A 27,788-nucleotide genomic window follows, 5' to 3' on the forward strand; every position below is an offset into this window, starting at 1 on the left:
CGTGTTGGCATTGTGTTCTACGTTCTCCCAAAATAGATCTGATTTGCAGCAGAACATTTATGCAAAGCTGAGATTTACATTACATGCTGTAGGGGGTTGGGGGTAAAGATGCAGAGCATGTTTTATGGAGCAAACAAAGTCTGTTCCATATGAAATCTTACATGTTGAGTTAACACTGAAAGCTTTCCAGATGTTGGTTTGAACTACAATCATTTTCTGTTTAAGGTAACGACCTCATTGATCCACAATTGGCTTTCCATCATAAGGAGTGATATGGAAGTGTGCGAGCAGTGATGCTTTGAGTGAATGCTTTGTAACTTATCGAGTGAGAGAAAGAGCGAAATAGAGCGAGAGAAAGAAAGAGAAAGAAAGAGAACACACCTTGGAGAACCTGTGAGAGCAGGAGGAGAACTGTCGTAGCTCCACATTGAAGTCTTCATCATTCATATCCTCCTCCTCCTCCGTCTCCAGGTGATGGTACCTATCTGATCGAGCTGTGGAGGGAAAAAACTTTCACTTTCACTTTCGAAGCAGCTGTATTCTCTAGTATAGATTACTGTACTTTTTAAGAGCAGGAAGTAGACTAGACTCACTGTCGAAGTAGCTGTATTCTATAGTATAGATAACTGTACTTTTTAAGTGCAGGAAGTAGACTGGACTCACTGTCGAAGTAGCTGGTGTCGTCCTCTGACTCCAGCTGAGGGATGAACTCAGCCTTCTGTCTCAGCAGACTGTCCCAGTCCAGAGTGTGGAAGAACTTGTGGTGCTTCACCTCATACGCACCGCCTAAGGAAGGATGCACAAACACATTATGAACAGACACATAACCTGACAGAACTTGAGAGGATCTGCAGAGAAGAATGGGAGAAACTCCCCAAATACAGGTGTGCCAAGCTTGTAGCGTCATACCCAAGAAGACTCGAGACTGTAATCGCTGCCAAAGGTGCTTCAACAAAGTACTGAGTAAAGGGTCTGAATACTTATGTAAATGTGCTATGTTTTTTTGTTTTTAGCTTTGTCATTATGGCGTATTGATGAGGGGGATTTTTTTTTTAATCCATTTTAGAATAAGCTTGTAACGTAACAAAATGTGGAAAAAGTCAAGGGGTCTGAATACTTTCTGAATGCACTGTAAACACACGCATACACACAGTGGTGTAAAGTACTTAATAAAAATACTTTAAAGTACGACTTAAGTAGTTTTGTGTTGTATCTGTACTTTACTATGTATATTTTTGACAATTTCTACTTTTACTTAACTACATTCCTAATGAAAATAATTTACTTTTTACACCATACATTTTCCCTGACACCCCAAAATATTTGTTACATTTTGAATGCTGAGCAGAACAGGAAAAGTGTTCAATTCACACGCTTATCAAGAGAACATCCCTGGCATCTCTACTGCCTTTGATCTGGCGGTCTCACTAAACACACAAATGATGTCTGAGTGTTGGAGTGTGCCCCTGGCTTTCCGGAAAATACAAAAAACAAGAAAAAGGCGCCATCTGGTTTGCTTAATAAGGAATTTTAAATGATTTGTACTTTTACTTTTGATACTTAAGTATATTTAAAACAAAATACTTTTAGACTTTTACTCAAGTAGTATTTTCACTCACTCGAGTGAGTGACTCTCACTCGAGTCATTTTCTATTAAGGTATCTTTACTTTTACTCAAGTATGACAATGGGGTACTTTTTCCACCTCTGCATACACAAACAGACTCACAGAGATGGACATAGATAAAGAAAAGATTTGAAAAGATGGCGCCGACCGAGATGGCCGCCTCGCTTCGCGTTCCTTGGAAAATATGCAGTATTTAGTTTTTTTATGTGTTATTTCTTACATCGGTACCCCAGGTAATCTTAGGTTTCATTACATACAGTCGGGAGGAACTACTGAATATACGATTAACGTCAACTCACCATCGTTATAACCAGGAATATGACTTTACCGAAACGGATCCAGTGTTTTGCCTTCCACCCAATACAATGGATCTGATCCCAGCCGGGGACCCTATGCGACGCCGTAAAAGGGGCAAACGTAGCGGTCTCTTGGTCAGGCTTCGGAGACGGGCACATCGCGCTCCACTCCCTAGCATACTACTCGCCAATGTCCAGTCTCTTGACAATAAGGTTGATGAAATCCGAGCACGGGTAACATTCCAGAGAGACATCAGGGATTGCAACGTGCTCTGCTTCACGGAAACATGGCTAACTCAAGAGACGCTAACGGAGTCGGTGCAGCCAGCTGGTTTCTTCACGCATCGCGCCGACAGAAACATACATCTTTCTGGTAAGAAGAGGGGCGGGGGGGTATGCCTTATGATTAACGAGACGTGGTGTGATCATCATAACAACACACAGGAACTCAAGTCATTCTGTTCACCTGATCTAGAACTCCTCACAATCAAATGTCGACCGCATTATCTACCAAGGGAATTCTCTTCGATCATAATCACAGCCGTATATATTCCCCCCCAAGCAGACACATCGATGGCCCTGAACGAACTTTATCTGACTCTTTGTAAACTGGAAACCACACACCCTGAGGCTGCATTCATCGTAGCTGGGGATTTTAACAAGGCTAATCTAAAAACAAAACTCCCTAAATTCTATCAGCATATCGATTGTGCTACCAGGGCTGGTAAAACCCTGGATCATTGTTATACTAACTTCCGCGACGCATATAAGGCCCTCCCCCGCCCTCCTTTCGGAAAAGCTGACCACGACTCCATTTTGTTGATTCCAGCCTACAAACAGAAACTAAAACAACAAGCTCCCGCGCTCAGGTCTGTTCAACGCTGGTCCGACCAATCTGATTCCACGCTTCAAGACTGCTTCGATCACACGGATTGGAATATGTTCCGCATTGCGTCCAACAATAACATGGACGAATATGCTGATTCGGTGAGCGAGTTCATTAGGAAGTGCATTGACGATGTCGTACCCACAGCAACGATTAAAACATTCCCAAACCAGAAACCGTGGATTGACGGCAGCATTCGCGTGAAACTGAAAGCGCGAACCACTGCTTTTAACCAGGGCAAGGTGACTGGAAACATGACCGAATACAAACAGTGTAGCTATTCTCTCCGCAAGGCAATCAAACAGGCTAAGTCCCAGTACAGAGACAAAATAGAGTCGCAATTCAACAGCTCAGACACAAGAGGTATGTGGCAGGGTCTACAGTCTATCACGGATTACAAAAAGAAAACCAGCCCCGTCGCGGACCAGGATGTCTTGCTCCCAGACAGGCTAAATAACTTTTTTGCCCGCTTTGAGGACAATACAGTGCCACTGACACGGCCCGCTACCAAAACCTGCGGGCTCTCCTTCACTGCAGCCGAGGTGAGTAAAACATTTAAACGTGTTAACCCTCGCAAGGCTGCAGGCCCAGACGGCATTCCCAGCCGCGTCCTCAGAGCATGCGCAGACCAGCTGGCTGGTGTGTTTACGGACATATTCAATCAATCCTTATCCCAGTCTGCTGTTCCCACATGCTTCAAGAGGGCCACCATTGTTCCTGTTCCCAAGAAAGCTAAGGTAACTGAGCTAAACGACTACCGCCCCGTAGCACTCACTTCCGTCATCATGAAGTGCTTTGAGAGACTAGTCAAGGACCATATCACCTCCACCCTACCGGACATCCTAGACCCACTCCAATTTGCTTACCGACCCAATAGGTCCACAGACGACGCAATCGCAACCACACTGCACACTGCCCTAACCCATCTGGACAAGAGGAATACCCATGTGAGAATGCTGTTCATCGATTACAGCTCAGCATTTAACACCATAGTACCCTCCAAACTCGTCATCAAGCTCGAGACCCTGGGTCTCGACCCCGCCCTGTGCAACTGGGTCCTGGACTTCCTGACGGGCCGCCCCCAGGTGGTGAGGGTAGGTAACAACATCTCCACCCCGCTGATCCTCAACACTGGGGCCCCACAAGGGTGCGTTCTGAGCCCTCTCCTGTACTCCCTGTTCACCCACGACTGCGTGGCCATGCACGCCTCCAACTCAATCATCAAGTTTGCGGATGACACTACAGTGGTAGGCTTGATTACCAACAACGACGAGACGGCCTACAGGGAGGAGGTGAGGGCCCTCGGAGTGTGGTGTCAGGAAAATAACCTCACACTCAACGTCAACAAAACAAAGGAGATGATTGTGGACTTCAGGAAACAGCAGAGGGAGCACCCCCCTATCCACATCGACGGGTCAGTAGTGGAGAAGGTGGAAAGTTTTAAGTTCCTCGGTGTACACATCACGGACAAACTGAATTGGTCCACCCACACAGACAGCGTTGTGAAGAAGGCGCAGCAGCGCCTCTTCAACCTCAGGAGGCTGAAGAAATTCGGCTTGTCACCAAAAGCACTCACAAACTTCTACAGATGCACAATCGAGAGCATCCTGTCGGGCTGTATCACCGCCTGGTACGGCAACTGCTCCGCCCACAACCGTAAGGCTCTCCAGAGGGTAGTGAGGTCTGCAGAACGCATCACCGGGGGCAAACTACCTGCCCTCCAGGACACCTACACCACCCGATGTCACAGGAAGGCCATAAAGATCATCAAGGACAACAACCACCCAAGCCACTGCCTGTTCACCCCGCTATCATCCAGAAGGCGAGGTCAGTACAGGTGCATCAAAGCAGGGACCGAGAGACTGAAAAACAGCTTCTATCTCAAGGCCATCAGACTGTTAAACAGCCACCACTAACATTTAGCGGCCGCTGCCAACATACTGACTCAACTCCAGCCACTTTAAAAATGGGAATTGATGGAAATTATGTAAAAATGTACCACTAGCCACTTTAAACAATGCCACTTAATATAATGTTTACATACCCTACATTACCCATCTCATATGTATATGTATATACTGTACTCTATATCATCTACTGCATCTTGCCATCTTTATGTAATACATGTACCACTAGCCACTTTAAACTATGCCACTTTATGTTTACATACCCTACAGTACTCATCTCATATGTATATACCGTACTCTATACCATCTACTGCATCTTGCCTATGCCGTTCTGTACCATCACTCATTCATATATCTTTATGTACATATTCTTTATCCCTTTACACTTGTGTGTATAAGGTAGTAGTTGTGGAATTGTTAGGTTAGATTACTTGTTGTTATTACTGCATTGTTTACTGCTTGCAAGCACAAGCATTTCGCTACACTCGCATTAACATCTGCTAACCATGTGTATGTGACTAATAAAATTTGATTTGATTTGATTTATAGATATCTTGCACACATAGGCCTCCTGCAAGTACCAACATACACACTTCCGCTCCATTCAAGACAAAAGTTGACATTGGACAGAGGTGCCACTGCCCCAACACAAAAGGAAATGCAGACGCTAACATTTCATCCTCTCTTTTTTATTGGCCAGCACCCAAAAGTGACATCACCGGCCATTAATTATGCAGTGCAATTTCCTGCCGGTGACCTTTGTGGAAGAGACGGAGGGCCGCCGATGAATAGTTTGACCCCAACCTCTGGATCTGATGAATACAGTCCTGTATAGCCTGCTGTGCAGGAGACAAAGGCTACGTCCCAAATGGCACCCTATTCCCTTCATGGTGCACTACTTTTGACCAGAGCCCTATATAGCAAATAGGGTGCCATTTAAGACACGGTGGGGAGCCCGTGGCATCATCTCAGGTCAGGGCAATGTTTATGATTCGCAGACGCTGAAGATGCGTGACCTTGCCCGGGTCGACATTCGAGGCGGCCCGGGAGGAATTATTGTAATTGGGGAAAGGAAAAGGTGAGGCAGCGGGGTTATGTGATAAACTGTTCCGCCCATTTGTTTGATCCCATTTGTCCAGCCTTGTATCTTTAAATAATGGGCTGTGCTGAGAAGGCACCAAGAGAGTTATGACAATAACCACTGTCTGTACCTGGACAGTTTTAACTGAGGGGAAGAGAATGCTCCCTGGTAGGTCATAACTGTTAGTAAACCTTTGAACACCTTCAACCTCTAATAATAGAAAACCTTTCCTTTCCTGTACCCTGTGCTGAGTTTCAACAAACTAAACGTAGCCCCAATAAATCCAATCTTTTGCCTGACTCACATAAATATGGGGCCGACCCGAACTGTAATCTGCTTGGTGGATGTGAAACCAGGCCAGCCCAGTACAGCTTGGCTTGGTTTGGTAGAGTGAAAAAGGTATTTGTATGTGGCATGTGTTGTGCACAACGTGTGCCTACCTGTTCCCATCCTCTCCAGAGGGTTCTGTCTGAGTAGCAGGGTGATGAGTTCCTGGGAGTCGGCAGGGGGAGCATCTTCTCCTTCCGGCCAGTTGATCTCATCTTGGAAACGACAACACACTCAGTTAGTTAGTTAGTACTTAGCATTATCCCACAGACAACACATACAGAGTTAGCTAGAAGTTAGCAACAATATCCCACACAAAAAAACAAACTGAGTTGACTAGCCGTTAGCAATATCCCATAGAAACACACACTGAGTTAGCTAGCCATTAGCAATATCCCTTAGACAACACATACGGAGTTAGCAAGAAGTTATTAACAGCACCCCATAGACAACACATACTGAGTTAGCAGTTAGCCACAGTTAACAGTCCCACAGTCAATCTGATTAATGCATGTCATTGAGAGTTTCCTCAGACAAAAGGGCATATTGTTATTCACACCATTGAATGTGGAAATTGGCGATCTTCCCTCCCTCAAGGATGAGATATGAAATTCATGATTGTCTGTTCTCCAGTACTGGAATAATATGTATTATCCAGGTCTGAAACATTTTTATAATTACAATGCCTTCAGAAAGTATTCATACCCTTCGACTTATCCACGTGACTCGTTTCAGGAAACTAGGCGTATGTCGCGAATCACTACTTCACAGGAGCGTCATTTTCTTATTTATTTTTATTATCAAAATGCGTTTTTAGGCAGAAATGCCTTCTGGAACATGTGAACTTCATGTGCCTTAATAATAAACTTGTATGCCATCTGTAAATATTAATTAAATTATTAAATTACGAGCCTAGTTGGTTTAGCCACAGAAAAAGACAACAACCATCCCGCCAGCCATGATCGGCTGAGATAATGTGTAGGCTCGACATGCCGAGTGATGAGTTCTAATTGGTCTGCCATGTAGCTCGCTGCTGTCTATAACATGAGCTGGTCAGTACATGTAGGTAATCCTTTCTAATCTGCTTTTTTGAAAGATATCACGTAGTAGAACTGCATAAGTGTTGCTCTCCACTTTCTGGATGACCGAGTTTTGAAATCAGTGGAATTAGAGTATGATAGCTAAGAAGATGGAGATAATTCTGGCGTTTGATTGCAAATATGCAGACGGAGTCAAAAAGAGAACTGTTGTATAAAATACCTGTCTCCGGATTACGTCTTCAAACTAAGGGTAACCATGGCATCCGTGAGAGAGAGGGAGAAGCGTTCATCCATGTTTACGGGTAAGATAGTCTAGCTAGCTACATTTTCAGATATTACACATTTCTCATTTTGTCAGAAAGTCGTTTTCATTTCAAGTTAAAGTGTACTGTTATCTAGCTAGCTAACATTAGCTGGCTGGCTAGCTAGCTAATGTTACATGTATGATCTGTGTAGTAATATTATTCATATCTCTGAGCCATTTGCATTGCTAGTTATAGCCTAATGTAAGCTAGCTAAAATTTAACCTGGTTGGTTATCTACCTGCAGATTCATGCAGGGTAGTAACGTTATGAGATGGGATTATGATTAATTGTTTAGCTTGCTAGCTAGCTACAAGTCTAAACAAAAGACTCCACTATGCAAGTAACTATTTCAATAGAATGTTCATGATGTCACTGCAACAACTGTCGATAGACGTAGCTGATAAATTCACTCTGGCCATCTACTCCGATTTCAGAGCACTCCCGTCAGTGTGCCAGAGCGCAGAATAACTTACGAACGCTCAACACCCACTGAATATGGCCGGTGTCACTAATCGTTGCCATAAAAATGTCATTCATTTGTTGCCAGCAGCAGTCACCAACGCTCTAGATAACATAAAAACAGCCTAACATAAAAACAGCCTAACAAGTTCTGCTAGAGTGAGTAAAATGGTCAGAGAGTTCTCTCATTTGTGTCTGGAAGTAGCTAGCAAGTCAGCCAACGTTAGCCAGTTAGCTTGGGTGCTTGACTGCTGTTAGTCAGAACCCTCGGATCAACCCTTCTCCTCGGCCAGAGCATCCAGTGTGCGCTCCAAAGGCTCCGAGAGCGAAACGCTCTGAATTTACGAACAGACAATCTGACAACGCTCTGAGTATACGAACGCCCAGAGCACACTCTGATTAAATTAACGAATACACCCGTAGTATAAGCCAGCCTTTAGTCTTGAAATATCTAGTTGTTTAGTACATAGCCTCACATGTGAATCCTTAAAGAGATGGGTGGGGCTGAAACCTAAGAAGTTGTGAACGATGCTGAATGGGTGTAGATAAAGAAGAGCTCTCCAGTAGGTACTAAAACATTCAAGGGCCATTTTCTCAAAAGTGTGGTTACAAGTTTATCAACTTTCAAAGCACACTACCATTGTTCCTCAACGGTAGTGTATGACATAACATTTTAACATAAACATTTGTCCGATGTAAAGAACACCATTTCAAATTTTGCTACAAAAGACCGAATCGAGCCTCTCGGTCACATTTTATTGTGTTACAGGCTGAATTCAAAATTGATTCAATATTTTTTTTTTTATTCTCACCCATGTACACACCCCATAATGTCAAAGTGAAAACATTTTTTATACATTTTAGCAAATTCATTGAAAACGAAATATCGAATTTATAGAAGTATTCACACCCCTGAGTCAAGAAGCATCTTTGGCAGCGATTACAGCTTTAAGTCGTATTGGGTATGTTTGTATCAGCGTTGCACATCTGCATTTGGGGATTTTCTCACATTCATCCTTCCTTGCGGATTTTCTCAAGCTCTGTTAAGTTAGGTGGGGAGCGGTGGTAAACAGCAATATTCAAGTCTTTCCACAGACCTTCAAATGGGATTCAAGTCTGGGCTTTGGCTGAGCCACTCGAGGACTTTCACATTTTTGTTCTGAAGCCATTCCAGCGTTGCCTTGGCTGTATGGTTGGGGTCATTGTCCTGTTGAAATGTAAGTCTTCGCCCCAGTCTAAGGTTGTTTGCACTCTGATGCAGGTTTTCATCAAGGATTTTGCTGTATTCGACTCCATTGATCGTTTCCTCTATCCTTACCAGTCTCCCAGTCCTTGCCGCTGAAAAACATCCCATCCTCATAGCATGATGCTGCCACCACCATGCTTCACGGCAGGGATGGTGTTAGACAGGTGATGAGGTGTGCCTGGTTTTCTCCAGACAGGGCTTTGCATTCAGGCCAAAGAGTTACATTTTTGTCTCATCAGACCACAACATCTTTTGCCTTATGCTCTCAGTCTCTCACGTTCCTTTTTGTCATGTGCCCTTTTTCTGAGGAGTGACTTCCGTCTGGCCACTCTCCCATAAAGCCCAGATTGGTGAAGTGCTGTAGAGACTGTTGTCCTTCTGGCAGGTTCTCCCATCTCAGCCAAGGAACTCTGTAGCTCTGTCAGATTGGTCATTGGATTCTTGGTCACCTCCCTGACCAAGGTCCTTCTTGCCCGTTTGGTCAGGGTAGAGTCTGGGTAGTTCCATATCTTTTCCATTTCCCAATGACCACTGTGGTCTTGGAAACTTTCAACACTCTAGAAATTGTTGTATACCCTTCCCCATATATATGCAGTAGTGTAAAGTACTTATGTAAAAATACTTTTAGACTTTTACTCGAGTAGTATTTTACTGGGTGACTTTCACTTTTACTTGAGTCATTGTGGATTAAGGTATCTTTACTTTTACTCCAGTATGACAATTGAGTACTTCCACCACTGGATCCTTGGACTTCATAGTATAGTTTCTGCTTTTACATGAACTGTCAACTGTGGGACATTATATAGACAGGTGTGTTTCTTTTTAAATCGAGTACAAAAAATTGAATTGGCCACAGGTGGACTCCAATCAAGTTTTAGTGACATCTCAAGGATGATCAAAGGAAATTGGATGCACCTGAGCTCAATTTGGAGTGTCATAGCAAAGGGTGGGAATACTTATTTAAATGAAATATTTCATTTTCAATAATTTAGCAAAAATGTCTAAAAACATCTCACTTTGTCATTATGGGGTACTGTGTGTGAGAAAAAACAAGCAATTTAATCCCTTTTGAATTCAGGCTGTAACGCAATAAAATGTCAAATAAGTCAAGGGGTATGACTATTTTCTGAAGGTACTGTATGTGATCAAAACATCTGTGTTTTCCAGTTTTGTGTGTGTATCTCCATGTGTCTGTGTGTTCATGTGTGTTTGACAAGTGTAGCCTGTTCGCAAAAGTTGAAAAATAGCAGCATACGCCACACCAGTATAGACTGCGCCATTCCACGGATGTCTCTTTGGCGCCATTTCCCTCCCATTTTCATCAAATTTGGGAGTGAAGCATGAATATGCACGGTGGCCATCAGGCCTGAGCAGCGTGGCATTCAGCTCAGTGTGTTCAGAGCCCTTTAATTAACACTGTGTCCCTCTGGCCTGCCATGATGGAGAGCACACCAAATCTGTCATGGCACCACATTCATTAACATAGGATAGAGGGAACACTTGGGTTCTCTGTAAACTATCATAGAGTTATCAAAAACTAGAAACAATGTATGTCTCATGTCAAGCTGAATCCACACCCCCCACACACCATCTGTTTTGTGCATTACATGCCTTAATCCCAAATGAATCGGAAAGATTGGCACCATCTAATTCCATACGGAATAATTAGATAATACCATTAAGGCCTGCATATTTTTGTCCTACGTCAATGTTAAGTGCAAATTCAACTCCATTGGAACTTAGGATTCGCCCCATAAGTCAAATCAAAAGGAGAGAAGAGAGTTAGACTGACCGCTGATGACCTGCCCAAACAGTTCTTCTGGTGTGTCTCCAAAGAAGGGTACGCAGCCGACCAGGAACTCATAGAGGATGATGCCCATAGCCCACCAGTCCACAGGCTTCCCATAGCCCTGTCTCAGGATCACCTCTGGAGCAATGTACTCTGGGGTCCCACACACCTGCAGACACAGACAGAAGGCAACAGGTATAGGCACATTATAATAGTAGTATATTTTAGTGAAAGGTTGAGGCTGGACATTGTCACATTGGAAAAAGAATAACCTGAAAGCTGTTGGTATCCAATTTCTGAACACTTCGAACCGTGTTCAGACTGGATACCATAGATGTCAGGTTCTCTCTGCTGTCTTGTTTTAATTACCAAAATAAATAAATGAGCAAGAAAGATTGGCTTATACTGTAGGTAGAATGTCAATCATCTCCACACAATGTACCTGTTTATCAGAGAACTCCCGGGCGTCCTTCTCTATGTGTCCCTCGTACAGGTTAGTGGTCATGTTCATCAGGCCCACCTTGGACAGCCCAAAGTCTGTCAACTTGATGTGGCCCATGGAGGTCACCAGCAGACTGGGGAAGGGAGAGAATGAGAGAAAACCATAACATGGATGCCAATGGCAGAAGATAGTGTCCGGCATTGTTGGAGCTCAGGAAACGTACTGTACCCTGCAATTACATCTGCAACCCTCTACATGTGACTATGTGACTGTACAACTCTCTAATCTACAAAATCTCGCTCAATTGGCGCAATAACATCGATCACTCAAGTGACTGGCGATTTTAAAAAGGGTAAGATCATCAGTCAAAATACACCAAACGCTTCCATGCTCAGGTCACTAACTCTGTTAAAATGGTCATTTTAAGGCACTGGAAAGAGGAGCAGTCACCCTTATTTGCAGAACGGCTCAAACTGTCAATGAACACTGTCAAACGTGATCTTTTTTTGTAAATAAAAAAGGAAAGATAAAGGAATATGAAAACAAATGGGCCAAGTTTGAAGTTGTCTTGGTGTGAATGAAAATGGGGGAAGATTTTATTTATAATATGTCAATAATAATCATGGGTATTGATACAAAATGATTTATACAAAACCAATATACCAATCAATAATATGTACATTTATACAAATAATGTACATAATGAAAAATTGCTGGCAACTATATTATGACTAACTTAACCATTTCAGAATATGAATTACCTATTTATTTCTTGTTCTTTAAATTTCGTTGTAGCCCTCCCATACACGCAACATTTGTATTTCAATTTCTTGTTAGGATTAAATTGTGATATGCAAAGAAAAGTATAGAAATGTGACAAAATAGGAGGAGAGAGAACAATGTGTATTTACATGTGGTGTTTTATTTGTTGTTGCTTGGTTAGTGTGACATGTTGGAAAGAAGATATTCATTTTTTTAAATCACAAGTCAGCACTAACAGATCTGAGACCAGGCTATATCTATCTACCTTCTCGTGACATTAGCTGACTTTACTATAGAGATATTAGAGACTGACTTGTCTGGTTTGAGATCCCTGTGGACGATGCCATAGTTGTGGAGGTACTCCAGAGCCAGGACCGTCTCAGCAAAGTACATCCTGGCCATGTCCACAGGCAGGGGACCCATGTTCTTCAGCAGGTTGGCACAGTCACCTCCTAATGGCACACAGACACAGATACTTGGTTTATTGAGTTAATTCTGACATTGAAATATACTACAATGAAGTACATTCAACATATGTTTAATTATTAATGATTAATCCCAACCCAAAAAGTGCATTTGATAAAGAATAGGGATGGACATTAACATGAACCAGTATTTCTAAAGCAGTGTATCCCCCCCCTGGTGTCAGCTTTCTGTCTTCCACTGTTTTGGGTCCGTAAAAAATCAAATAAACAATAAGAAAAGGCTAGCTACCTTCCACATACTCCATGACCATGCAGAGGTGTCGTCGCGTCTGGAAGGAGCAGTACATGGAGACCACGAAGGGGTTCTCAGCGAAGGTCAGGATGTCTCTCTCCACGAAGGCCTGCTGGATCTGGTTCCTCAGCATCAGGTTCTGTTTGTTGATCTTCTTCATGGCAAAACGCTGCTTGGTCTCCTTATGGCGCACCAGATACACAGCCCTGTCAGAGAGAGAGAGAGGAGACAATATGTCCGACAAAGTAGCAAAGGCTAAGTTAAATCAACCATACATTACTCTGTCAGACAAAGAATAACACGGTTAGTCATAAACGTGGTAAAGATGGCTTGAAATCACACATTCATAGCTCTGTAGGAGAGGGAATACATGATGTAAGTGCCGCGGTATATACTTATTTGTGGTTTAGGAACAGAAAAGGACAGGGCCATGAATTGAAGGTTGAAAATATGAGTACAAAATGTGAGTAAATCCAAATCACATATCCAATTCAAATCCTAAATGACAGCTGAAACAGGTTTGGATTCCATCATAACCGTCCTGACTAACACCAGAGAAGTTTCTCTCACCCGTAGGCGCCGTTGCTGATGAGTTTGGTCATCTCAAAGTCCATCTCGCAGGGCTTTCGTCGGGATCGTAGGGCCACGCTCAGACTCTGGGACTGGGAGGACGAGAGTAGAGAAACTTTATTCTACGGAAATACATCAAACCTGTAATTAAAAACTTGAATAAAATATACTGAATACTCACAGAGTCATCTGTCTCTGGTGTTTCCGCTATCCCACTGTCATAACTGGTCATCTGAGCAATTTCTGTAGGAGAGAGAGAGAAAGAAAGAACATGTCAGCATTTCATTCGACTTTGCAATTTCAGCATTTTCACCTTCAAACACCAAACAGTGACCTTTAAATCCAGATGTCTTATATATACACACCTCAACATTTAGTCAAAGCCTATAGGGAGTTGACATTACTGTATATTAACACACTTTCTTTTTTATGGCAGTTAAGAAAGAGCAATCTGTTGACTTTGTCCACCTAATAAGCTGAGTCTGAGAAATCCTAAACGAGAGGAAATGAGGTGGAAACCAGAAGTGGCAGCAACACATGTCGGACATCCATTAAGAAAACCACAACTCCAGAACACTCAAGTGTATGTGTGTGCGTTCGTGTTTTGCGTATGTGTGTGCGTCTTGCATGTGTATGTGCATATATACATGCACGTGTGTGTGTGTGCATCCCTTCCCATCAGTGATGTATGAACAGCAGGAGGTAGCGAATCAGGAGGGGGGGGGGGGGTCGTTCGGTCGTCCCCACAGAGACCCTAAACCCATTTCCAATGCCACTTAACATCTGTCCCTGCCTAGAAGGCTGCTTCCAACACTCCAGGCTACTGGGCAAGGAAAACACACGGGATAAGCCCAGGGGAAATGAGTGGAGAGACATTGGCAAATGAGGACGGAGGTTAGTGAGCCAGTCTGTGTGTAGAACTGTTTCAGCTCTATAGGGAGACCATTCGTTTCTAATTAGTCAGAATGAACGTTGGGGTTTAAATTGAGAGAGAGAGTCATTAGGATGGCAGTCTGTTCGGTACAGGACACATGTTACTCTACATCACCTTTGTCTTAGACCTTCTTCATTGGTGTTTAATACTAGCCTGACAGGTTATATTAGCCTTGCAACAAAATATTTACTGTAATGCTGATGCAATAATTTGGTCATTGTGGATACTGAAATGGTAGCTAGTACTTCTAGTACTAGTTCTTTTGTAGTAGTTATACTGCAGTAAAACAAGTAATTCTTCTCTAAAAACTGATAAGATGTTCTGCTCCAGCAGTGCTTCCAAAACGTTAAGACCCCAATATCCACAACATAATTACGATTTTTTAAATTTATTGTAGTATTTTATCACAGTACATTACAGAGGGAGTTTTACGAGGAACAGAACGTGCAAGTTAATAAAAATGAGAAATTACTTTTCTCAAAATGTAGGCTTTAGTGTTCTGATGAAGCTGGTTGGGGTTAACTAGATTCTGTGTCAGGATCATACTCTTATCATAGAATTATATTTATCATATTTTCATCAGGTCATCAATGTAGCTGGGACTTCGAGAACACAAAGCATGACAAGTGATTGGATGATCCACAATACAATGGCTGCGTTACGATTCTATACCTTTCTCCAGAAGATTGCACTCGTTCAATCCCCACTCATGCATTTAAAAATCATTGGATTGGTGCAAGCATGGCTGGAGGGAGTTTCCACCATATTCCTCACTCCATTCCTTTGAAATCCATGAGGGGGTACACTTCGGGAAAAGGGTGAAGAATTGGAATGTACATCTTGATTACTTCCTTTATCAATGCAGCCCACCACTGGAATGAGTTCACAGCCCTTGCAGCTTTCATCAGAAAGCACTCTTTTCATTTCTGAACGTGTGATGTTTGGCTGCACCTCTACTAACTTTGGTTAAGGCCAGGGCTCTCCAACCGTGTTCCTGGACAACTATCCTCACGTCAGTTTTCGCTCCAACCCAAGTTGTAATTAACCGGATTCAGCTAATTAACCAGCTAATTATTAATCAAGTGAGCTAGATTAGAGTTGGAGTGAAAACCTACAGGACGGTAGTTCTCCAGGAACAGGGTTGGAGTTAAAAACCTACAGGACGGTAGTTCTCCAGGAACAGGGTTGGAGTTAAAAACCGACAGGACGGTAGTTCTCCAGGAACAGGGTTGGAGTTAAAAACCGACAGGACGGTAGTTCTCCAGGAACAGGGTTGGAGTTAAAAACCGACAGGACGGTAGTTCTCCAGGAACAGGGTTGGAGTTAAAAACCGACAGGACGGTAGTTCTCCAGGAACAGGGTTGGAGTTAAAAACCTACAGGACGGTAGTTCTCCAGGAACAGGGTTGGAGTTAAAAACCTACAGGACGGTAGTTCTCCAGGAACAGGGTTGGAGTTAAAAACCTACAGGACGGTAGTTCTCCAGGAACAGGGTTGGAGTTAAAAACCTACAGGACGGTAGTTCTCCAGGAACAGGGTTGGAGTTAAAAACCTACAGGATGGTAGTTCTCCAGGAACAGGGTTGGAGTTAAAAACCTACAGGACGGTAGTTCTCCAGGAACAGGGTTGGAGTTAAAAACCTACAGGACGGTAGTTCTCCAGGAACAGGGTTGGAGTTAAAAACCTACAGGACGGTAGTTCTCCAGGAACAGGGTTGGAGAGCCCTGGTTTAGGCACGGCCGACCTACTCCCTAAAAGGTCAAAAGTCAAACTTGACGTACCTTCCAGGGGGTCCCGTGTGAGACCCAGCTGGCTGATGATGTAGCGGGGGATGTCAGTCTTGATGCCCTGGCCCTCTTTGGCGTGACCCTCGGCAGCCTCCAACAGATGGTAGAACTCCTCTGGATCAAACTCCTGAGGAGAGGACAACACAGGGACATGGGTTTCACTTCGGGAACTCTTAGTTCCAATGGGCATCGTCCGTGTGCTGTTGGCTTTTCTCTGGGTTGATGGTGATGTTATTGTGACAATGAGGACTAGCAGGAGCAAGAGGAGGATGGATTGCATCTATATGACTTTTGTCACCACCAAAAAGAACTCGTACTTAGTATTAGGACTCAGTGGTTTGCCTAGTCACACCACATGGTCAGGAAAAACTTAGGTCCCTTGGAAAAACACCTGTCCCTAGTTGCCGTTTAATTTTTGAAGTCATGGCCATGTGCTTGGTAGCTAGCTAGCGACAATTAGGCGAGACATACCAGGCATTCCAGCAGGCGCGCCGGCCTGGCGATGACGATGAGGATCTTCTTTACCAGCTCTTTGATGAAGTTCACCTCCTGGCTCTCCGACCGAGACGTGGACTATAGATACAGAGAACAGAACACACTCGTTCAACATTTCACACGGACCTGTGAGCTGCTCAGTGCTCGGGACTGTAAGCACCATTAAGTGAAAGGGAGGGAGTATAATAGGAAGCAGGCATGAGGCGAGAGGACGTTGAGAAATACAAAACATCTATAAACAAGTTATTAATAGTTACAGAATAGAAATAGTGCTACGAAAATGACTGAATACCAGAAGTAAGGGAGCACTGTAAACCAAATTATTTTGGTGAAAGAATCTGTTTGATAGTTTCAAAGTCCTGTGCTGTAATGTACACCGACATTGTACTTACAGTGTACTTATTACTACGGTAAAAGATTGATGTCTTTTAAAGTGGCTGCTAAAGTTAACCAGTGATATCCCCCATGGATAGCAGGTGGCACCACACTCTACACTACACACTTTCCTCATCTCCTTTCCTTCATTAATCCAGATTTTGTATTGTATAGATTTGTAAAAAAACAACTTTGCATTACATTCATTATTATTACACTATTGAGATGTACCCAAAATGTCACCCACCTCCTGGAAGAGCCTCTCCAGCTTGTCGGTGAGCTCACAAAAGTAGCGTGATGTGATGTGGCCCAGGCGGCTCTTCTCCAGGCAGTCGCGGACCAGCTCGATGATCTGGTGGTGGGCGAAACCCAGCACACCGTCCGCCAGCGGCAGCACGCTCTCCGGGGAGCTGGTCCGGATGATCTCCTGGATCCTCTCCTCCATCTGGGCTGTGGCCTGGAGAGACACAGAGGGGTGGAAAGGGTTACAAGTAGAGAATGTGTTGAGAGAGGGTGAAAAGGTTCAACGGTGGAAAAGAACTGTGGGTGAAAAAGACCAACTCTCAGCAACAACTGTTAAGACATTAGCATTTGTTTTGATAACAAATAACCATTGCTAACGCTAGAATCCTTAGATGTTACATCCATTTTTGGACCTATAAATTAATGATATATACCCATTGATTCTTGAATAATATAACTTATAAATGCCTCATGCGCTTAGTTCAACTGTCGTACACCATTAGATCCCCAAATATAAGATGGTAAACAAGGTAAATGTAAACAAACACTGTATAGCCTCAAAACATGGTTAAAACTATACATTTGATATTATGGAAGGTCAGTACTTGCTCTGTACATAGCTCTGTCTATGAATTTGAGAGTGGTTACATTTCTTCAGCCCCATCCCTTAGCATTTTTAACGAAACAGGCGGGGGGGGTTCAATTCATTATTGTTTCAATTAAGGACTCTAGCTTGAAGGCAATACGACATTATAGATCTAACTCAGTTGGCTCCTCACCTTAGGAAAGCGTTCCTTGTAGACATGGTTCATCATAATAATCTCATGATCACAACAGGATGGGGATCTTCCAGGGCTGCAAACACATAGAAATACAAAGGAATGATCAGTAATTATATTACAACACATATCTTACAGCACAAATACATTGATATAGTTTGAATCAAATCTCATTTGAAAACTATTCACATAAAAGTATATAAAAGGAGGATACTTTTCAGCGGCCGTTATCCCCGGCATCTATAAAGGTGTGTGACCTTGCCGGGCCTTCGTACGTACCTGAGACTGCGCGAGCGGGGTCGCATGGGCGCGGTCCCCCTCCGTCGGTCATCCCCAGCGATGCTCTCGGTGCAGAAGTGCTTGGAGAGGAAGTGCAGCTCGTCCGGCGTGGGCTGGAAGGGCAGCTGGTGAAGCTTCTCCTGTGATGAACAGGACGACTGGAAATGAAATGAATATACATTGAACGAGAAAAGATAAAAAGAAGAACGAGAGGCTAACGCTTTGATTGACGTCGTTGCACGAGAGAATGGCAGTTACCAGGAGAGTGGGTGCTCTTTCTGACTGCTGTGTTCAATTGATTGGGCACATGTTCATTACGGTACCTATTCCCTTTTACAGTGTCTTGAAAACGAAGGACTGAAACGTATGGGTGCTGAAATAGTTGTGACGGTACATGAAAGCTAACAAATTACTGTGAACTTTCCCTTTTCTTCTCAACACATTGTTCTGAAATAAAATCCAAAAAGGATTCATCTTCAAGTGAGCTGCAAAGACCCTTAGCAACCAGATGTGTAAACATAGCCTGGACAAAAACAGTTGCCATTCTTAATCCTTCTCTATAGTAAATTCTCTAACAGTAATCCTCACCAGCCTCCAAAAAAACATCAAGTATTTATCAACTCTAAATGAATGTCCTCATAAAACATGGCCGTAAACAAACAACCCATTACTTTGTGTGTGGAGGCGTGCTTACTTGGTTTGTGTGTGTGGTCAATCCTGCGTGTGAGTGTGACGCATAGGTTTCAGAGTTGACCATTTCCTGCCTGTGTGATTTGACTTTGTCAGTAAACAGATCAGAGGTGTGGGTGGTTATGTGCAAGAGTGCGTGGCCACGGACACGTTGCCGTGTGTGTGTTTGTTTATGTGTGGGGCATAGCTGTTGGCTTTGTGTCAGCGCCATGTTTACTCCCTAAAAACAATCTGCTGGCCCTAAACACATTTCTGGTGGTATGAGTCAACCTGGGAGACACTAGCAGGAGTATCTGTTCACCCCTCATCTGACTTCCAATAGCCTACAGTACAGCACCGGTCACTGAAGAACAGACTAGAGGCAGTCTATCAAATTATCATTTCACATTGAAACATCTTTATTCAAATGAATTCTTACATTTCCAGTGATTTGGTATCTGTATTTTTTGGGGGCGGGATGGAAACGGTTTTCCATCGGTATATTGTATGTGAAGGGGTTTAGGTTTAACAACCTTTTTGTCATTGCTTTTTTTTAAATCTAGCTAACACATGTAATAACTCATTGAGTTGATTCTTAAGTGTTTGTAGCAAAGTGAGTGGTAAGGTATGGTACGTACAGAGACAGTGGAGCTGGGTGTATTGGTGCCATAGCCAGATGAGGGCAGAGATGCCAAAGACCAGCGTCGTCCATCAGTCCTTCTCAAACACACAAACAGAGATAGAACGAGGCAGACGTCACCATTAACTTTGAACCCATCCCTAAACCCATCCATTACTAATCAGGAATGAGAACTGTAGTTATGAACAATATATTACAATACCTATGAATGATATTCAAAACAAGAATACTCAAATATCCAGGATTGTACATAACATAACTGCCCTTATTTGACTGAGCTAATGATTAAAATATACAAAGTAAAATTTGCAAAGGCCTAAAAATCAAAGGTTCTGGGTGACCTTTGATCTATGTGCAGTAATGATCAGAGGCATGTCATATGCAACCTTCACTTATCTGATGGAAAAGGTAGAAAATATTCAGCTTTTCAATAGCCTACTGAAGCAGTGTCCTTGACCTCTACTACCTGTAACCAACGCCTAGTAATAAGATGCCTTATTTTTGCACTAACCAATAACACTGAACAAGAAAACAAACTTTCAAAGGAATAATACATGAGATTACATGTAGGGACAGATAGAAACAAATCAAAAGTGATTTTCATGATTCAGGTATAATGGCTAGGTACAGTGCATTCAGAAAGTAATCAGACCCCTTGACTTTTTCCACATTTTGATATGTTACAGCCTTATTCTAAAATGGACTAAATGTTTTTTCCCCCCTCATCAATCTACACACAATACCCCATAATGACAAAGCAAAAACAGTTTTAGACATTTTTGCAAATGTAAAAAAAAAACACCTGAAATATCACATTTACATAAGTATTCAGACCCTTTACTCTATGGACAATTCCTTCGACCTCATGGATGGGTTTTTGCTCCGACATGGAGTGTCAACTGTGGAACCTTATATAGACAGGTGTGTGTCGTTCCAAATCATGTCCAATCAATTGAATATACCTCAGGTGAAGGACGATAAATGGAAACAAGATGCACCTGACCTTAATTTTGAGTCTCATAGCAAAGGGTCAGAATACTTATTTATATAAGGGATTTCTGTTTTTTATTTGTAATAAACTTGCAAAAATATCTAAAAAACAGTTTTGGTTTGTCATTATTGTGTATTGTGTGTAGATTTGATGAGTAATTATTTTTTTTTTAATACATTTTACAATAAGGCTGTAACGTAACAAAATGTTGAAAAAGTCAAGTGGTCTGAATACTTTCCAAAGGCACTGTATACAGTATACCAAAACTACCTCGTATCCACGCATATCGACTCGGTACTGGTACCCCGTGTATATAGCAAAGTTATCGTTACTCATTGTGTATTTATTATTACGTGTTATCACTTTTCTATTATTTCTCTATTTTCTTCCTCTCTGCATTGTTGGGAAAGGCAAACTGAGGCCTAACATGACGTTACCTGCCTGGTCTGTGGAAAAGACTGTGAATCATAAAAATAAAATGTGTTGAGTGAGGGTAGAACAAAAAAATCTTTCAGGCTATTTGTGAAAGACTGAACCCTTGAACCTGCCTGTGATTTATATCTCTGTATAAAGAGCCAGTCAGAAGACATCCTGCCTTCGCTTCTCAAAAGAACCGTTAACTGTCTGCATCAGACTATAATAGCACCACAATTTGGTTTTGTTGTAAAAAAAATCATTATAAACAGTTTCTATCAAGATTCGTATTTCCTTTGTATCCCACATTTCTTACGCCATCTGTCAGATAATTACCAAGAGAAAGCAACATTATGACTGAGATGAAGTTTGAATTACTTTCAGGAAATTGTTAAACAAAACAAAAAAAAAATTTTTTTGCAAGCATGCTAGTTGAGCAGAGGTACTCAAAGAACATGCATTTCCTTATTACCTTCGTGCAAAGGAGAAGTGAGCTGAGGCACTAGGAGAGAAGTTTCTGGGGCTGTCTTGAGGACTCGTTCCTGTTGTTCAGAGGAAAAGCAGAGAAACAAGGGAAGATTAGAAGTAAAAAATAAATAAAAAATCATAAACCTGAAATAAAAGCATTTGAAATTAATGAAGTTAATAATAATAATAATAAGCCTAGAGCATAGAATCAAACCTATACCAAATTGGGAGTTGGTCTAAGCACTGTGTTACATTGATTCATTGATATGAAAAACCATAGAAAGTCTAATAAACAAGCATAGATAAATTACATTTTTTCATCAATTTACTAGCTATTGTACTTTATACTGCATTTTAGATTTTATTGTGCTTCCTTGTCTCTTATCTGATGGAGCTTAATCTAGGAAGACTGAAAGCCTCTCAAATGGGACTGCTCTGCTTGAATCAGTAACTACATAATATTAACAATCTACATCGGCTTCGATTCATCAGGAGACACACAAGAAATGCCACACACCAAAAAAACGTTTACTTATTTAAAATTACAATAAAATGTTTACGTGCAATTGTCCCAACCAATGAATAATTACATTTTTACCCTCCACCCCCCCCCCCCCCCCCCACCCCCACTAGGTGTCAGTCAAAAAGCAAAAAGAAATGTGAAATTACCCATCTTAAAAGAAAAAAGAAAAAAAAGAAAGGTCTTTGTAGACAGAGGAATATCTCAACAGACAAAGACAATTTATTTCAATGGCAGCTGGTTTTCATGTGTTGTAAAAGCAGCACACACAAAATAGCTGAATATCAAACATCTGAAAGCTACGAGGCAGCAGCGTACAGTACGTTCAGCTCAAGGACCTAGGGGAAGAATGGACTTTGATTTGCTTTACAAATGTGCTAGTTGTAAGGCACCACAAATGCATGACAGGTACTGTACTCTACGAAAGGTACACTACCTGCCTAGCACTAGCATGCTGATTAAAACTAATTATAAAAAATGTATGGATTGAATGTGGAATAAAGACCTGTGGGCTAAATGTGTACAGGGACAATACAATCTACTGTAAGAGTAGCCTATAGGCTAATACCGTATTCTAAATAGCTATGTAAATGAAATGGCGCTTACAAACAAAGACAGTCTGGGTGAAGAGATCTGGCTATAAAATACACATTTTCTGCCATCCATAAGGTGATAGTTATAGCCCTTAGCTAACAGACGCGAATATTCGGGGTCTTGGGGTTTTATTGCAGACCTTAATGTCCCATAGTGGAGCCTGAAGCGTCCTCTACCAGGGCAGCCCTTCAAATTATTCCTCTATCCCTCCAACCCACCATCCATATGGACAGCATGCACTTATTACCCACAGTCCTACAGTTTTGTGGCTACTGCCTCAGGCTATTCAACACATCAAACTGCGGGGCTTACCCCAACGACAGCAATTAGGCTTTGTGTTCACTCACCGATAAGGTTAAGAACCAACCATCGGTTCAACGTTAATTAGACATAATTAACTCTGTAGCCGAAGGGGGGAGTAAACAGTTAATTAACTAAGGCCAAATATGTCCAACCCCTGTGACGAGTCTGACGATAGCAAATGGGCTTTGCGGTACTGGGGTAACAATGGTGGTACAGGGGAACAGAGCGAGGCTAGTTAGATGGTGATGAATGTCACCTGTTTAATTGTGGTGTAATTTAATCACAGCTGATGAGCATTAATAAATAATCACCAGAATGGGATAGAATACACCTGAGGAAAAGGAACACTTAACCCAATCCAGATGGAGGTCAAGTCCATTATTTGAGATTAATCCTGTATAATCAAATTCTAATAGCAATGTAGACACAGAATAATATAGATGAATTTTATGTGTTTAGAGAAAAGATACCAGGATTGCTTATTTAAACAGTAGCAGTCGTAATATAGTATGCTGAGCAGACTTAATCTAAACCAAATACTGTTTATAATTCATACGTAAAAAAGCGTTCACTAACGATCCAGAATTCTTAATAGCTAAACTCAGCAAAAAAAGAAACGTCCCTTTTTCAGGACCCTGTCTTTCAAAGATAATTCGCAAAAATCCAAATAACTTCACAGATCCTCATTGTAAAGGGTTTAAACACTGTTTCCCATGCTTGTTCAATGAACCATAAACAATTCATGAACATGTGGAATGGTCGTTAAGACACTAACAGCTTACAGACGGTAGGCAATTAAGGTCACAGTTATGAAAACTTAGGACACTAAATAGGCCTTTCTGCTGACTCTGAAAAACACAAAAATAAATATTCCCAGGGTCCCTGCTCATCTGTGTGGACGTGCCTTAGGCATGCTGCAAGCAGGCATGAGGATTGCAGATGTGGACAGGGCAATAAATTGCAATGTACGTATTGTGAGACGCCTAAGACAGCGCTACAGGGAGACAGGACGGAGAGCTGATTGTCCTCGCAGTGGCAGACCACGTGTAACAACACCTGCACAGGATCGGTACATCCGAACATCACACCTGCGGGACAGGTACAGGATGGCAACAACAACTGCCCGAGTTACACCAGGAACGCACAATCCCTCCATCAGTGATCAGACTGTCCGCAATAGAATGAGAGAGGCTGGACTGAGCGCTTGTAGGCCTGTTGTAAGGCAGGTCCCCACCAGACATCACCGGTAACAACGTTGCCTACGGGCACAAACCAACCGTTGCTGGACCAGACAGGACTGGCAAAAGTGCTCTTCTCTGACGAGTCGCGGTTTTGTCTCACCAGGGGTGATGTTCGGATTCACGTTTATCGTTGAAGGAATGAGCGTTACACCAAGGCCTGTACTCTGGAGCGAGATCGATTTGGAAGTGGAGGGTCCGTCATGGTCTGCGGCAGTGTGTCACAGCATCATCGGACTGAGCTTGTTGTCATTGCAGGCAATCTCAACACTGTGCGTTACAGGGAAGACATCCTCCTCCCTCATGTGGTACCCTTCCTGCAGGCTCATCTTGACATGACCCTCCAGCATGACAATGCCACCAGTCATACTGTTCGTGATTTCCTGCAAGACAGGAATGTCAGTGAGCCCGGATCTCAATCCCATTGAGCACGTCTGGGACCTGTTGGATCGGAGGATAAGGGCTAGGGCCATTCCCCCCATAAATGTATGGGAACTTGCAGGTGCCTTGGTGGAAGAGTGGGGTAACATCTCACAGCAAGAACTGGCAAATCTGGTGCAGTCCATGAGGAGGAGATGCACTGCAGTACTTAATGCAGCTGGTGGCTACAGCAGATACTGACTTACTTTTGATTTTGACCCCCCCTTTGTTCAGGGACACATTATTCAATTTCTGTTAGCCACATGTCTGTGGAACTTGTTCAGTTTATGTCTCAGTTGTCGAATCTTGTTATGTTCATACAAATATTTACACATGTTAAGTTTGCTGAAAATAAACGCAGTTGACAGTGAGAGGACGTTTCTTTTTTTGCTGAGTTTATTTTACTGAAGAAAAGCGCAGTGAACAATATGTCAAAGTAAAATGGGTACTGTAGGCACACACTCCAGCCATCACCTAAATGCCAAAACGGTGACAACCACTGCAACTAACATGACAACTGGAAACAACGCTCTTACCAAATGTACATGTACTTGCAATACGTCCGTGCCAGCCAGTGAAATTCTCCCAGAGTTCAGCCCTGTCATTACCGTCACTAATTCTCACATAGTTCATCTTAAGGAATGAGCTCTCTAGCAAGGCAAGAATGTCTGACTACGCAAACAGAGGGCCGTTATCAGTGTTTGGCCTGTCAGGAAATAAAACACCCAGGCTGGAATAGATTAAGTCCACCCTCTCCTCCCTGTGCATTTCCTTCACGAGGCCCGCCACTTCTTGAACCATTACAATCACAATCCCTGCTGGTTCCAATGCCAGCGCTCCGATAGCACAGAGCACTCACCCTTTTTAACCACTGGCATCAGAGACTTGTCTTCGGCTGTACCACGAAAAGCCTATCATTTACTCAGCCTGCTTTTGCCTTATGTGCAACCCATGTGCTGATTTATTATTTTTCACTACACTGTCAGAATGTTTTTAAGTATGATTCTGAAATAATGCAGTTAGACTGCCTTCAGTTTACAGATTGGACCAAAGTAGCCTAGACTCACTTGCGTCTGGACACCAGGCTACAACCAAAATTTTACTAAAATAGTTGTACCATCAGAGAGATGTGCTGTATTTCACATCGTCTTACATTATTTTCAGATCCCATCCTCCTTTGAAATCGGTTTCAATGAAAGCATTTGCCATTATAATAAAAAATTATTGGAAAAGATTTCTTGCAGAAACAGCTAGTTTGTCACTTTTGTTGTAGACAGGTTGCTAACATTTCAGACAGTGTGTTGTGGTAAAGGTCTACAGAGAGAGCGAGACAGAGGAGGATCTTGTGGGTGGCTAATGAATCAGAAATAGATTGCACTTCTGAAGAGTGGCTTTTCCAGACTGCTTCTGCATTTACCCACAGACAATGGCCTTCATTCAGGGGTAGAACACACTGGCCAACCAAAGCCTCTTTGCAAGCACAACAACATTCATTCGGTCTTTTACTCAATCGGGCACTTCACACACACCCATCAAAACAGATGCCTGTACTGTACAGTACAACAATTATTCACACATAGACAAGCCTTACCTGTATGCGAAGAGAGGGGGGAGTGAGGTCGCGGAAGCGCCGAAGACTGACCACTTCCTATCAGGCTTTTTCTGTTGCTCGTCCTGCAGCTATGAAAACACAGACAGTAAGAGGTTAGACAGCTAAACTGGTGAGAAAGAGGCAACAAAGCCTCTGTCAGCCAGCGAGTCAGTCAGAGTGCTTTATTGTCTAAGGAAACATGCCAGATGTAATCGTAGCTACTTAAGATGCACTTGACATTTCACTGCACTAATACATCACTCACATCCACAAAAAAGACTTCCAGTACACACTAAAAGAAAAACATTAAAGACATGGAAACTCTTCAACACTTTTTTCCCTCGTTCTTAGATTGATATAGGTTAGCACTTGGAGTATGATGAAGTTGCCCTAGATGCCATTTCCCCCTAAGGGAAGGCTAGGGCTGGAGCAGAATAAGGTGACCCTACATCTGTGGGGAACTTCTACCTAGAGCTTTGCAAGTCCACATAACCCAATTCTAGAGGCCCAGATCTCTCCTATAGGTCAATGTGACCCACCAGATCTTCCCCTATAGGCCAATCTGCCACAGAAGGTACCACCAGATAATCTCCTATAGGCCAATGTGACCCACCATGGCTGCGTTAACACACGCAGCCCAATTCTGATATTTTTCCACTAATTGGTATTTTGACCAATCACATCAGATCTTTTCACATCAGATCTTTTTCAATGCTGATCAAAAGACCAATTAGTGAAAAAGACTATCATAATTAGGCTGCTTGTCTAAACTCAGCCCATGTCTCTCATATAAACCAATGTGACCAACCAGATATCTCCTATAGGCCAATCCTGTCCTAGCAGGCCCCAACCAGCAGGATCCATTAAACATCATATAACCCCCCGAGCACTACATGACCAGGCAGTCTCAGCAACATGAGTAACGGATTCATAATGAAAAAAGTCCTCGTTAGTGCCTCTGGTTAGTCGAAGATGGGCCTTGTCTGTGGATTATTAAACGCTGCAGACCTGATTCTACACCCGGAGGAAGCTAAAAATACTGCACAGCTGGTAGTGAGCAAATTCAGTTAACAGTGACTTTCATGTAGAAAGAGGTAAGTGATGATTCTATTGGGGAAAGTCAATTAGCATATTCAGTGAACACACAAAATATAGGTCTAGTCAGGGCTGGCACAATTACCGTATACCTGTGTAACTGACGGTTATGTTGTGTCATGTCTGACTACTGCTTGTCCATGTGCTAGCTAACAGCAACAAGCCCAGACGAGCTAACTAAACGTTGTCAACATCCAGCAGTGATCAGCTTGGTGGTTGCATAGTAACGGTGTCACTAACCCAAATTCTAATCGAGCTGGCAGCAGCTGTGAAACTGCACTAGCCCGGGTTTCCCTTGACCCAGTTCGAATTTGAGAATTCCATTCGAGCCAGCTCAAATTTGGCCTTAATTTTAAGTGCCAGTGGAAACAGGGCGGATGAAAGGAGAAAATGTGTATAAAAAATCTATATATATTAGAATTTTTTCATATATGTGTTTTTGTATTTTTTTCCCATGACGTCACAGCCCTAGGTCTAGTTAAAAATAGTTTTAAAAGATGG

The 27,788-nt window shown here is 42.6% G+C and overlaps 1 protein-coding gene across 7 annotated transcripts in view; it reads right to left on the reverse strand.

Annotated features, from left to right (window-relative positions):
* Window positions 1–27,788, reverse strand: part of LOC139552197 (microtubule-associated serine/threonine-protein kinase 3-like) — a 176,931-nt gene that overhangs the window by 11,606 nt on the left and 137,537 nt on the right. For 6 of the 7 annotated variants that reach the window (XM_071363671.1, XM_071363669.1, XM_071363673.1 and 3 more), the window contains 17 exons: window positions 26,193–26,281; window positions 21,531–21,600; window positions 19,652–19,730; window positions 18,345–18,502; window positions 18,066–18,141; window positions 17,291–17,500; window positions 16,645–16,746; window positions 16,168–16,300; window positions 13,635–13,696; window positions 13,454–13,545; window positions 12,881–13,089; window positions 12,480–12,618; window positions 11,405–11,537; window positions 10,966–11,131; window positions 6,237–6,338; window positions 664–786; window positions 382–494 (listed from right to left, as the gene is read on the reverse strand). In XM_071363671.1, coding sequence (XP_071219772.1) covers window positions 382–494; window positions 664–786; window positions 6,237–6,338; window positions 10,966–11,131; window positions 11,405–11,537; window positions 12,480–12,618; window positions 12,881–13,089; window positions 13,454–13,545; window positions 13,635–13,696; window positions 16,168–16,300; window positions 16,645–16,746; window positions 17,291–17,500; window positions 18,066–18,141; window positions 18,345–18,502; window positions 19,652–19,730; window positions 21,531–21,600; window positions 26,193–26,281 — 2,056 coding nt within the window. The remainder of the gene's footprint in view (window positions 1–381; window positions 495–663; window positions 787–6,236; window positions 6,339–10,965; window positions 11,132–11,404; window positions 11,538–12,479; window positions 12,619–12,880; window positions 13,090–13,453; window positions 13,546–13,634; window positions 13,697–16,167; window positions 16,301–16,644; window positions 16,747–17,290; window positions 17,501–18,065; window positions 18,142–18,344; window positions 18,503–19,651; window positions 19,731–21,530; window positions 21,601–26,192; window positions 26,282–27,788) is intronic. The other variant, XM_071363670.1, reaches the window with a different exon arrangement.

This window comes from Salvelinus alpinus, chromosome 24, assembly GCF_045679555.1.
Source record: "Salvelinus alpinus chromosome 24, SLU_Salpinus.1, whole genome shotgun sequence".
Taxonomy (NCBI): domain Eukaryota; kingdom Metazoa; phylum Chordata; class Actinopteri; order Salmoniformes; family Salmonidae; genus Salvelinus; species Salvelinus alpinus.